Genomic DNA, 12,858 nt, shown 5'->3' on the forward strand with positions numbered 1-12,858 from the left:
CATTATTTTATTAAAGACCTACTATGTGCAAAGCATGAGAGGTAGTCTGGAGTAGTGGTTAGAGAGCCAGCCTCAGTCCAGGAAGCCGCCTTCAAATTCTCTAAGAGTGTGTGTGAAGTGCCACGCAGGTACTGCTCTGCATTGCTCAAGGGAATTGGGAGGCCCTTACACTGATGAAGTTCTAGTTCTAGTTCCTCAAAAGGTCTGAGCACTCAACAAGGTGCTTTGCATTGTTTTGGGGGAAATGCAGTTAGGAGACAGGAGGAGTGGTCTGAACTTGTGAATCTCTGGGTAGAAAAATCGGACTTGAATCGGTTTCTATTGGTATAATCTGGCAATTTGTTTGTAGTTTGTAATCTTAGTTGCTGGGGATCCTTAGAGGTCATGTGATCAGGCCATGGCCCCACAATCAGCCAGGAAATGCCAGAAGCAGGCCCTGAAGCCAGGTCTTCCTGCTCCAAAGTCACCATCCCAAGCTGCCTCTCCTGCATAACTAGTGGTAGAGAGGGGGAGGGAGAGGGACTGGGTTTGTGGTTCTGGGGCAAGAACCTCCCTTTACCAATGCAGATTGTTACATACTCCACAACTTCCAGTCAACCTTAACTGTTTAGAGCACTAGAAAGTGAAGGGACTTAATGATATTGTGATAATTCCCCTCCAACAAATATGAGCCCAATATTAATTGAATTTTTGAGCCATCTCTTCCTGATTAATGAGATAGATACAATGGAAAGAACTGTGGATTTTGGAGTCTGAGCTCATGTCTAACTCTGTGATCTCTTTTGAGAGTTTCTTGGCAGAGATACTGGGATGGTTTGTCAATTCCTTCTCCAGATCCTTGGACAGATAAGGAAACTGAGGCAAATAGGATTAAGTGACTTGCCCAGGTTCACATACCCTGTAAGTGTCTGAGGCTGTATGGATGAGTCTTCTTGACTTCAGGCCAGTGTTGTATCCACTGGACCACTTATAATAATGCTAGTTATTGTTGTTATTATTGTTCAAGCTCTCACAGGGATCAGAGAGCATTTGAATCCTAGTTTGTCTGACTAGAGAGTTAGGGCTTTTGGTTCTATTGGCCTGACATCCTAATCCAATTCCACCATGTTATTTCTGGGTCACTCATGATGAAACCTCTTGGACTCACCCAGCTTATGTTGGAAGCACAGCTTAGCCAGGAGGATTAAGATGAAAGGGAGTCCCTTCTGTAGCCAGCAGATCACCGCCTTGAGTTCCGAGAGGGCTGGGGCCGGCGTCCCCGGCTGATCTTCACCACCTTCTTCTCCATGTCCATGCCGATCACCACCTACGTGCAACAGGGAGCTTCCCCGGTGGTGGCCATGATGGAAGTGATGGGAGGTTGGTCGGTGATGGAAGGTCCCACTCTCTCCCCGGCTGGTCCCTTCTTCTCGGGAGGCCGGCATCTGAATGAACACCTCCCCACCTCCAGGGGAGGAGCCCAGAACCAAGCCTGACTGGAACGGGGTGGCTGAGAGGGCACCTGACTGGAGACCCGCTAATCCAGAGAAGATGGGTGGGGGGGAAGAATCTTCGAGCTTCAGACCTTCGAAGACACCTCCTTCATCCACACTGGTCTCAGAGCTGAGGGTCTGGCTTCGGTTCCTGAGGTGGAGAACAGACAGACAAATCAACCTTTGATTTTTTGCCTTTCTTTGTGACCCCAGTACTTGGCACAGTGTCTGACCACTTAATGCTAGCTGAGTAACTGCAGAAAAAAGTGTCCCCAAAAGATACATTGGCAGTTGAAAAAGGTCCCATCTACACCAAAATATTTACAACAAAGATCTAAAAAGAAAAAAGACACTCAGGGCAGCTAGATGGTTCAGTGGATAGAGAACCAGCCCTAAAGTCAGAGGACCTGAGTTCAAATGTGAATTCAGACACTTAACGCTTCCTAGCTGTGTGACCCTGGGCAAGTCATTTAAACCCAATTGCCTCAGCAACCTACCCCCCCCAAAAAAAAACATATGCATGGATAATTTTTCAACATTAACCCTTGCAAAACCCTGTGTTCCAATCCCCCCTTCCTTTATTTCCTCCCCTAGATAGCAAATATTAAATTACTTGTTAATCTATGTTACGCTATGTTAAAGCTATATCAGCTATGTTAAAGTTATGTTAAACATGGTAAAATATATGTTAAATTAAATATATGCATACATATTTATACAATTATCTTGCCTGGGCAAATCATTTAACTATCTGTTTGCCTCAGTTTTCCCACCTGCAAAATAGTATCTATTTCCCAATATTGTTGTAAGGATCAAATGAGGCAATAATTTTAAAGTACTTAACACAGTGTCTGGAGCACAGTAAGCACTATAAATATCTCTCCATTTTTTAGCTGTTGCCCTGCCTGGTTTTAATTCCATAGAACAAGATGTCCCCCCATGTCCTTTCCTGACTCCCATCCCACCTTTTCCTGTCTCTTTTAGATTGTAAGCTCCTTGAGAGAAGTGATTGCTTTTCTTTTTATCAATTGTACCCCTAGTGCTTATCATAATGCCTGGCACATAGTAAAATGCTTCATAAATATTTCTAGATTGGATTATTAGCTATAATTTCTATAATTATTAGTGATTTATTTTCATATCCATGCTTACACAGATTGGGTGTCTTTGAATATTGCCTGCTTATATCCTCTGACTATGGTTCAATTGAAGAATAATTCTTATTCTTATAAATTCTCAATAGTATTTTCCAAAACATGTAAAGATCATTTTCTACATTCATTTTTGTAAAACTTTGTGTTACAAATTTTTCTCCCTCCCTCACCTTGCTCTTTGCCAAGACAGCAAGCAATCTGATATTCTTTGAAAATTTAAATCAGTTCCTTACATATTTTGGAAGTGAGACCTTTTTAAGATAAACTTACTGCAAGGATTCTTCCTAGCTATCTATTTCTCTTTAATTCTAGCTGCATTGATTTGTTTTGTACAAAAGCTTTTTATACTATATAATCAAAATTATCCATTTCACCTTTTGTGGTCCTTCCTATCCCTCACTTAGTCCCAAATCCTTCTCCTGTCCATTGATCCAAAAGATATCTAAGGAGCTGACATTCGAAGGGGAACACATTAGTACATACAAGATAAATACAAGGTTTCTAAACATCTTAGAGTAGTTTTGAACTTTAATATCCATTAAAATCAATAGATATTTAATTTCAATTAAATTTAATAGCTATTGAAAGTTTAAAACTGCCACAAGTCTTTTGGGACACCCGTCATCCAGAGTATATGGATGGCGGTTTTAGAGGGAATGGCAAATAGAAAAATGAAACAATCCTTACTCTCAAGGAAGTTATGATTATATAATGCAAACAATAGCCAGAAAATAAATAAATGGGATCCTGAATAATTATAATGACCAAAGCTGGTCATGAAGAGTTAAGAAAATGTGGTTCCTTTTCTTTTCTTTCTTTCTTTCTTTTTTTTTTTAGATAGGGGAATTATGGATACAGAATATTATATATGATGACAGACTTGGTCAAGGCAGTTTTTGATTTGCTGTGTATTTCTCCCCCTTTTCTTTCTATTCTTTGTTACAAATGACTTTGGGAAGAGATTGGGATGAGATATATAATCTGGAAATCAAGGTGAAAGAAAAGACATCATTTTTTTTAAGGTAAGCAAAAAGTACTCAGAGATTAAGTAAGGAATGAAATTACTAGAATTTGTATTCTTAGAATTTCAAGAGCTCCAGCCTGGCTTTTAATAAATGTGATTTAAAAAAACTAACATTGGGGCAGCTAGATGGTATAGTGGATAATAAAAAGGAATAATTCCAGGGTCACAAAAAATATACATCTGTCAAAATCAGGATTCAAATCTATGTTTTTTGACTCTACACGCAGTCCTTTATCCATTTCTATGGTTTGCTACTTCTCTAAAAATTTGAGACTTAATTATTCCCATTCTCTAAGGAATCCGTCCCCACAGATATTAGGTTGTTGAATCACTATGGAAATAACAGTGAATTGGGAGTCTGAGTTTGACCTTGAAGGAGGTCACTTGTGTAAAATGGAACCACTGACCAAGGGGATATAAAAGTCCTTATTAGATTTCAAACTTTGACCCTATTTTTTTGATCCAAGAGAGCCTTTGGGCATTCAGGGATTTTATCATCAAGCTGACATACTTTCAGGATTATTTTCCTATAGGACAGTTCCCTCTGCCTTCCCCCAACATGGTTAGCACTAGAGATTTTCAGGACATTGGACAAATCATGTTGTGTATACCCCCCTCTCTTTTTAAAATTGTATTCATCTCAGTGAACCTGGATTAAAATTAACATCAGAGTTAATTGTGAAGAAGAAAGTAAGAGAGACAGCAGATGATACAGGGGATAGAGGAAGATCTGAATTTAAATACAGCTTCAGTCACTGTGTGACCTCTGAGCAAATCAGATCATCTTTGCTTATTTCGGTTTCCTCAACTGTAAAATGGGATAATAATAGCTTCTCCCTCCCAGAGTTGTTATGAGGATCAAATGAGATAATATTTGTAAAGCCCTTGCACAGAACCTGACACATAGTAGTTGCATAATAAATGCTCCCTTCCTTGCTTGCTTCTCTCCCTCCTTTCTTACTTTCTTTTCTTTATGCTTCCTTCATTTCTTCCTCTCTCCTTCCTTTCTTCTTTCCTCTCTCTCTTCCTTCATTTTCCCTCTCTTCTTTTCTCCTTTCTTGCTTCCCTTCTTTCCTTTTTCCTTCCTCCTTCATTTCCTTCCTACTTTCCTTCCAACCTTTCTATTTTTTTCTACCTTCTTTCTTTCCTTACTGTCTTCCTAAGTACACATTGAATTGGCGTTAGAAATGGAAACTGGAGGAGCAGAGGAGGAATAATGACCCAGGTGTGACTTGGTTCACAGTAGGAAAGGGTTTTGTGAGCTTTAACATACTATAGAAATTGGGGTTGTTATTGTGAATGACCAACAAAAGCAGCCCTCAGATTACTAGGTGAAAGCCTTTGTTCACCAATAGGACTGAGAATTCCTCAACATGAGAAGACTAGGCCAAAAAAGGTGAAACTGCATCCATACACACACACACACATACAGAGAGAGAGAGAGAGAGAGAGAGAGAGAGAGAGAGAGAGAGAGAGAGAGAGAGAGAGAGAGAGAGAGAGAGAGAGAGAGAGAGAGAGAGAGAGAGAGAGAGAGAGAGAGAGAGAGAGAGAGAGAGAGAGGTGGGGGGAGGCATGCACACACATAAACAGGCAGCCATCTTCTTCTTTATCCTGCCTCCGCTGGGAATCTTGGAAAACTCCTGGTCCCCTTGCTTCCCACAGTACTTGGAAATTTATGGAGCTCTCAGTGGACGCCAGTCCTCTCAGGAAATGCACACTGCCCCCGAGCAGAGCTTTTTATAGCTCTGCTTCAATCCCCTGGCCCTTCAACTTGAACCAGCAAAGACCACTGAGGGAGCAGCAGGAGGAGAAGCAAATACACAGGTATGAGAGAGAATAGCTCTGAGGAAGCGCCTGTTTTAACCACTTACTTGCTGGTTAACAGATGGAGTTCTGGCTGGCAAAGAACAGTCTGGGCCCCACATCTATTTTTGTCCAACCTGTGCATTTGGGGGAAGAAAAGGAATGTCAAAGAGAAGACAAGGAATGCTTTTCAGAATGACAAGGAGGGTGATAACTAAACATAGAGAATCTAGATCTTCCCTTCTGTTCTGTTGGCCAAGGAAACTCATAGGTTCATCGATTTAGAGATGGAAGGGACTTGACGGGCCACAGAATCTAACTTTCATTTGGCAAATGAGGAAACCTCATATAGATTCATAGAGAGGTCAGTGACCAAGGAAGGCCCCTTAGGTCACCTAACCCAACTTCTTCATTTTATGGATGATTGGGAAACTGAGGCAAGGAGAGAGAAATGACTTGTCCAAAGTTACACAGCCACAAGGTATTTGAGATGGCAATCCAGGTCTTTTTGACTACAAGCTCCTATCCACCATGTCATACTAGTGATCACTAGAAAAATGAATAACAGAGAATATAGCACATAGACACCTAAGACAAGTGTGGAGCTAGGCACATATGGATAGAGCATTCAGGAAGATCTGAGTTCAAACTGAATCACTTCCCAGTTGTATGACTCAGAACAAGTCACTTAACCAGTCTGCCTCAGTTTCTTCCCTGTAAAATGGGAATAATTGCACTTACCTCCTAGAGCTGTGAGGATGAAATGAGCTATCTGTAAAAGTGCCTGCCACATATTAGGTATTTAAGGATGTCATTAATGATTCAATGCCAATTTGGAAAGAGGTCTTCAGGGAAGTTCATGATCCTTTGTATTTAAAATATGTTTATATACTTTAGAGATTTAGTGCTAGGGGGCAGCTAGATAGCGCAGTGGATAGAGCACCAGCCTTGAATTCAGGAGGACCCGAGTTCAAATCTGATCTCAGACACTTAACACTTCCTAGCTGTGTGACCCTGGGCAAGTCACTTAACCCCAGCCTCAGGGGGGAAAAAAAAAGAGAGAGAGAGAGATTTAGTGCTAGAAAGAATCATGGAGGTCTTTCATTCTAACCTCCTTATAAATAAAGATGAGAAAACTAAGAATTTAAATGATTTTCCTAAGTTCACAAAGGTAGAAAGTAGTCAAGTTATAGACCTTAACTTAAGGTCTATAACCAGATTTTCTGACTTTATATCCAGAACTCTTTTGATTACCAAATTGGCTAAAGGCACAGATGGCATGGTCATTGAATATGCACATAACACAAACCAGGCAGGGATAGCTATCATGTGGGATGACATTCAGAACTCAAAAAGATCTTGACAAGCTAAAATACTGGGCTAAAGTGAATAAGATAAAATATAAAAATGGGCACTTTCATATAGCTGGTGCAGACCCTCATTATCTGGATGGGCTTCCTGTCTCCAACAATTCTCCATTCTATTTTATTTCCTATTCAGTTACTGAAGTGATCTTCCTAAAGTCCATTGTTACTGTTTTCAGGTTGCTAAATGAAAGCCTTTGTTCACCAATGAGGCCTCAGAATTCCTCAACATGAGAAGTCTAGGCCTAGACTTCCAGAAAAATGAGACTGCATCTATATCCATCACACACACACCACACACACACACTCACACACACACACACACACACACACACACACACACACACACTCACACACACACACACACACACACACTCACACACACACACTCCTTCTCAATAAACTCTAGTAGCTCTGTTAGGTCTGTTAAGTGGCACAGTGGATAAAGCACTAGGCTTAGAATCAGGAAGAACTGACTTCAAATCTAACTTCAGACACTTACTTGCTGTATGACTCTGGGCAATTCACTGAACCTGTTTGCCTCATTTTCTTGGTGATATGGAACAGCAAGCACCTACCTCCCAGGGTTGTTGTGAGGATCAAATTAAATAATACTTTAAAGTACTTGCCCCATAGTAGGCACTACATAAATGTTCATGGCCTTTTCTTTCCTTTCCCTAATATGACTCTCGGCAAGACATCTGACCTTTCTAGGTCTCAGTTTCCTTATACTACCCACCTTGAAGAGTTGTTGAGAGGAAAAAAGGTCACAAGGGTTTCAGAAAGCCCAATTCCTGCTCATTACCAGAGAGAATGTCTGGTCTGATTCTCAGAATCAACCAAAATGTGCAAGAATATCAGTGACACTCAGCTGGAAAAGTAGATGAACATCTAGAAAGATGACAAAAGCAGGGACTTTACCTTTCAGGGGGTGCGCTCTCCGTGTTGCTGCTGTGCCGCCTCTGCATCTTTCTTAATACCTGAAACCAAAACATTCCATCAGATACCTGTGCTGAAAGTACCCTCACCCAAATCTCTCCCTCTTTGGATTTCCTTGGCCTTAATGGTAAAAGAAGGAGGCCTTTAAAAGTTATAAGAACATAACATAACTCCCAGCTCTGCCATCCCGATCTGTTCTAAGGTCCCTCCCTCCCAGCTCAGACCTTTCCTGTTCTAAGGCCCTTCCCAGCTCTAATATTCTCTGTTGTAAGATTCCTCCCAGCTCTGACATCCCCTGTTCTAAGTACCTCCCCAGCTCTGATATTCCCTGTTCTAAAGCCCCTCCCAGCTCTGCCATACTCTGTTTTAAGGCCTCTTTACAGCTCTGCCATCCCCTGTTCTAAGGGCCCTCCCAGCTCTGACATTCTCTGTTTTAAGGCCTCTCCCAGCTCTGACATCCCCTGTTCTAAGGGCCCTCCCAACTCTGACATTTTCTGTTTCCAGGCCCCTCCCAGCTCTGGCATCCCCTATTCTAAAGCCCCTCCTAACTTTGGCATCCCTGTTCTAAGGCCCCTCCCAGCTCTGACATCCCCTGTTCTAACCAGTCACCCTTCCCACCCCTCCCACACTCCCCTCTAACATTCAAAGAAATCACAAATCCTGTCCTGAAATGCTCTGCACTCACTCCCCACAGCTGTGATGCAGTCCTGCACTATCCACATAGCAACCACTGTGAGATCGCCATAGCAACAGCACCAAGGCAACTCAGGCTCACACTTGGCAACATACCCAGCCTTAAGGGACCATGCTCTCACAGTGGCTGGTCCTTTCTGCCCACCTGTTTTCCTGACCTCCTTGACCCCAACATTTCTTACTGTGAAACCAGAGGTATATTAGTGCCTAGGAAGAAACTAGCAGGGAAAGCAAAGGGACTGGCCAGGACTGCCGACCTTCTGAGGATATGGCATAATTCTAGCAGGCCACCCTGAGGGCAGCATCAAAGATGCTTTCTATTTCTGGGAATTTACTGGACTGCATATTTCTTTGGGGCAGGGCCCCTATCTGCCTGAAACTCTGCAGCTTCTACCAGCAGCTAGCACAATGCTCTTTGTTCATGGGCTCAACAAATAAATATTTTTCAAATGAGTGGATGAATGAACGAATGATCGCACTACAGAATAAAAGGTCCATGAAATTGGGGAATATTTTGCATTTTTACTTATTTTCTCTAGGCCCTACCTGGTACACAGTAGGAACTAAAATATTCCAGGAATAGAAATGAATTAAATAATTAATGGAGATTGCTAATAATAGGGTGGGGATATTATACAGATCTTCTTTACTAACTTATTTGAGAAGCCTGCAGAAAATCCATGGAAGCTGAGGTCCAGATATCAAGTAATCAGCCAATTAACAATTTATTAAACACAAAGTATGCCAAGTGAAGTGTTAAGCACTATGGATAGATACAAAGGCAAAAACCATTCTTTCCCTTGCAAAGCTTTTACTTTTCTGAAACATAATTTCCAATTTTAAAATGGAGATATTTCTGTCAGAAGAAACAATATGTACATTCAAAATGGATAGTTTGAATATTTATGTGATATTTTCAGAATATACAAAGTAATTTCAGAGAGGAGGGAGGCTGTAGTCTGGGGGGGGGGCTTTAGAAAAAAATATGCATAGAACAAGAATTATATATTGGACGAATTCTAAGATTCCTTCTAGATCTCAACCTAAAATGCTAGGAATAGTAAGAGATTAAATAAATTTCAGCTATTTTTTTGAGGGGCAGGCAAGAAATAGGAAAATGCAGATAGCCATTTTTATATGGGGTCATTTCAATCTTGTTCAATTCTTTGTGACCTAATTTGTGGTTTTCTTGGAGTAATTTGCCATTTTCTTCTCCAGATCATTTTATAGACAGAGGCAAGAAGGATAAAGTGACTTGCCCAGAGTCACACAATTAGTAGATGTCTAAGGCTAGATTTGAATTCAGCTCTTGCTGAGTCAAGACTTAGTACTCTATCCACTGTGCCACCTAGCGACCGTGATAGATACTGCTTCTGGCAACATGGCAATGATGCTCCCTTTGTCTTATATCTCTAGGTAGATTTCCTCTAGAGTCAGTTAGGAAGTAACAGAATATTGGATTAGATAAAGAGTGTTGGGAAGGTAACAAAATAATATTTATCGTGTGCTTTGTAAACTTTAAAGCCTATATGAATGGTAATCATTATGATGATTATTATGGTGACTATGATGATGAAGAATTTAGGAAGAGCATTGAAGAGTTGATTGACTAATTAATGTCTAATGACTAATGGAGAATATCCAGGGGAGGACAGAACCTTGGTAGAGAGCCTTGAGTCCATTTAAAATGAGTCTAGGTTGAAGGAGTTGGAATGAGTGCCTTGGAAAAGACTTGGGATGGAGGATAAGATAGCTGTCTTCAAGCACTGGAAGGGCTGTCCTGTGGAAAAGGGCTTAACTTTGCTCTGCTTGGCCCCAGAGAATACAACAAGGAACAATGGGCGCAAATTTCAACAAGGTAAAATTAATCTGGCAGGAGTCTTACCAAAGAATGGGCTCTGAATAAAATAAATTCTTGCAGAAATGGCTGGCTTTTAGATTGCTCACTTCTTGAGAAGGGAGCACAATAAGTAACTTAGAAACTTTCAGTTGGATTGAATCATTCCTCAAGTCTTAAACATAGTAGATGTTTAATGCACATAGGCTTGAATCTTTTTACTCTTGCTCCTTTAGAGCATCCCTATTAATTGTCTCTAGGTATTCACAGGGTCAGAGGAGAAATTAGAACTCTTAGAAACTGGTTCCATCATCCAGCATTCCCACAATTGCCAAAGTGATATTCCTATAGCACAGTTTGGACCCTGTACCTCTCCTGCTCAAATAGCTCTATGGCTCCCTATTACCTACAGAATAAAAAGAAAGTTGCTCGGCTTGCTCTGTAAAGCCTGGCTTCAGTTTAACTTTTCCAGACTTGTTATGCATTACGCTCCTTTCTGGATTCCAGAAAGGACCACTTGCTGTGGCTTTGCCCAGGACATTCTGTGCTTCGCCCCAGTTGCTCCTATGCCAAGAATGCTCTCCCTTCCCCTGCCTCCTGCTCTTACAATCCTGAACTTTCTTTCAAGCTCAGACGAAATATGATCCCCTACATGAGGCCTTCCCAGCTGCCAGTGACTCCATCCCAAAATATTTGTTGCTATTTTGTATTTATTTACATGTACACCTGGTTTTCCTTCACAGAATATAACTCTTTGAAGGTAGTGGCTGTTTTCTGTTTTAACTTTGTATCTCGAGTCCCTAGCACAGCTCCTGGCACATCCAAGGTGATTAATAGTCCTTGTTGACAAGCTGATTAATTTGTATCACAGCAAATTCTGATCACATGCTCATTGATTGTCTAACCAGAAGTATAATGGAGTGGTCGTGGATAGAATGTGTCCAAGTCTCAGAGGCACAAAAAGCTGGGTTCAAAATCCACCCTGACACGGAAGTGTATGGCAAATGACTTCATCTCTCCCGACTTCAATTTCCTGATCTAAAATGCAAGAGCTGGGTTTGATGGTTTCCAACACCTCTTCCATCTTTTACATCTATAACCCTGTAACTGTAGAATGGGTAGAATTTTTAAAAATTATTTTTAAAAATTTACAACATTTTTACCCCCACTTTGCAGATGAGTAAATTGAGTCTCAGAGAACCTCAGTGGTATTTGCAAGTCTCAAAGGAATAATGCAGATGAGGTGGATTAAACCTTTAAAGTGCCATACTCCAAAAAGTCAATTATTTTTATTCATATGATCATAGCTCTAGAGCTGGAAGATACTTTAAGAGTCATCTAGTCTGCCTTCCTCATTTTAGTAATAACTAGTAAAAGCTGATTACACATAGTATAGAAAGTTGCATATTTATATCAAATATGATGTATAGCATGTTAAATAGAAAAATCTGTATTATATAATTCTTAATGCAAATTTTTTAATAATAAAATGAGGAGCTAGATTAGTTAGCACTGGAAGTTATGTTTATATCATAGATGTAACATATCACTGTTATATTATATACTAATCATATAAAATATACTATATCATATAGTTTGGCATACTATATTATAAAATATATATTCATATACTATAATATAGACAAATTTCTTTGCAAACTTTTAATTAACATTTATTACTATTACTAATGATATATAACTAAATATATTATAATATATTGTATATTATATAATTATAATCATATTATTATATGATATAATGTTATATTATACATAATATAAAATATATAATAAAATAAAATAGCAAAATATAATATATATAAAATATATATAAATATATATAATATATAATATAATGTAATATATAATATAATATATTATATAAAATATATAAAATATAAAATTATATTTATTATATTATATATAAAATATATAATATATTTATAATGATCATAGTGTTATAATCATATATATTTCATTATAATAGCTTGTTGTTGTTGTTTTATTGTGTTCATTTATGTCAGACTCTTAGTGACCCTACTTGAGATTTGGGGGAGCAAAGATATTGAAGAATTTTACCATTTCCTTCTCCAGCTCATTTCACAGATGAGGAACTGAGGCAAGCAGGATTAAGTGACTTGCCCAGGCTTATACAGCTAGTAAATATTAGAGGCCAGATTTGAATTCAGGAAAATGAGTCTTCCTTACTCCAGCCATGGTACTTTCTATTATACCACCTAGCTACCTTCAATAATAGCTAGTATTTACTAATTAGTTAAAAGTTTGCAAAAACACTTTACAAATATTACCTTTTAAAAAAAATAGATGAGGAAACTGAGGCACAGAGTGACCTTTCCATATACTAGTAGCACAAGACAGATCTAGCTTTTGGAGTCTGGTCCTCTGATTCCTGAGCTAATGGTTTTCCCACTGTACCACACTACCTCCTAAAGGATTATTATTGTCTTTCCTAATAGAATACAAGTTTCCCCAAAGAGAGGCTCGAGTTCTTTCTTCGTTCCAAAGTAAACAGCTGTGAAGACATGCTAAGACAAGTCTGTCGCATGTGCTG

At 39.5% G+C, this 12,858-nt stretch overlaps 1 protein-coding gene across 7 annotated transcripts in view; it reads right to left on the minus strand.

The window, feature by feature from the left end:
- RNFT2 (ring finger protein, transmembrane 2) overlaps window positions 1–12,858 on the minus strand; it is an 81,035-nt gene that overhangs the window by 60,039 nt on the left and 8,138 nt on the right. For 5 of the 7 annotated variants that reach the window (XM_074296860.1, XM_074296820.1, XM_074296830.1 and 2 more), the window contains 3 exons: window positions 7,739–7,797; window positions 5,522–5,590; window positions 1,148–1,623 (listed from right to left, as the gene is read on the minus strand). In XM_074296860.1, the coding sequence (XP_074152961.1) occupies window positions 1,148–1,623; window positions 5,522–5,590; window positions 7,739–7,797 (604 nt within the window). Of the gene's footprint in view, window positions 1–1,147; window positions 1,624–5,521; window positions 5,591–7,738; window positions 7,798–8,116; window positions 8,268–8,396; window positions 8,540–12,858 lie in introns of those variants that run through there. The other 2 variants (XM_074296874.1, XM_074296866.1) reach the window with 2 other exon arrangements.

This window comes from Sminthopsis crassicaudata, chromosome 1, assembly GCF_048593235.1.
Source record: "Sminthopsis crassicaudata isolate SCR6 chromosome 1, ASM4859323v1, whole genome shotgun sequence".
Classification (NCBI taxonomy): domain Eukaryota; kingdom Metazoa; phylum Chordata; class Mammalia; order Dasyuromorphia; family Dasyuridae; genus Sminthopsis; species Sminthopsis crassicaudata.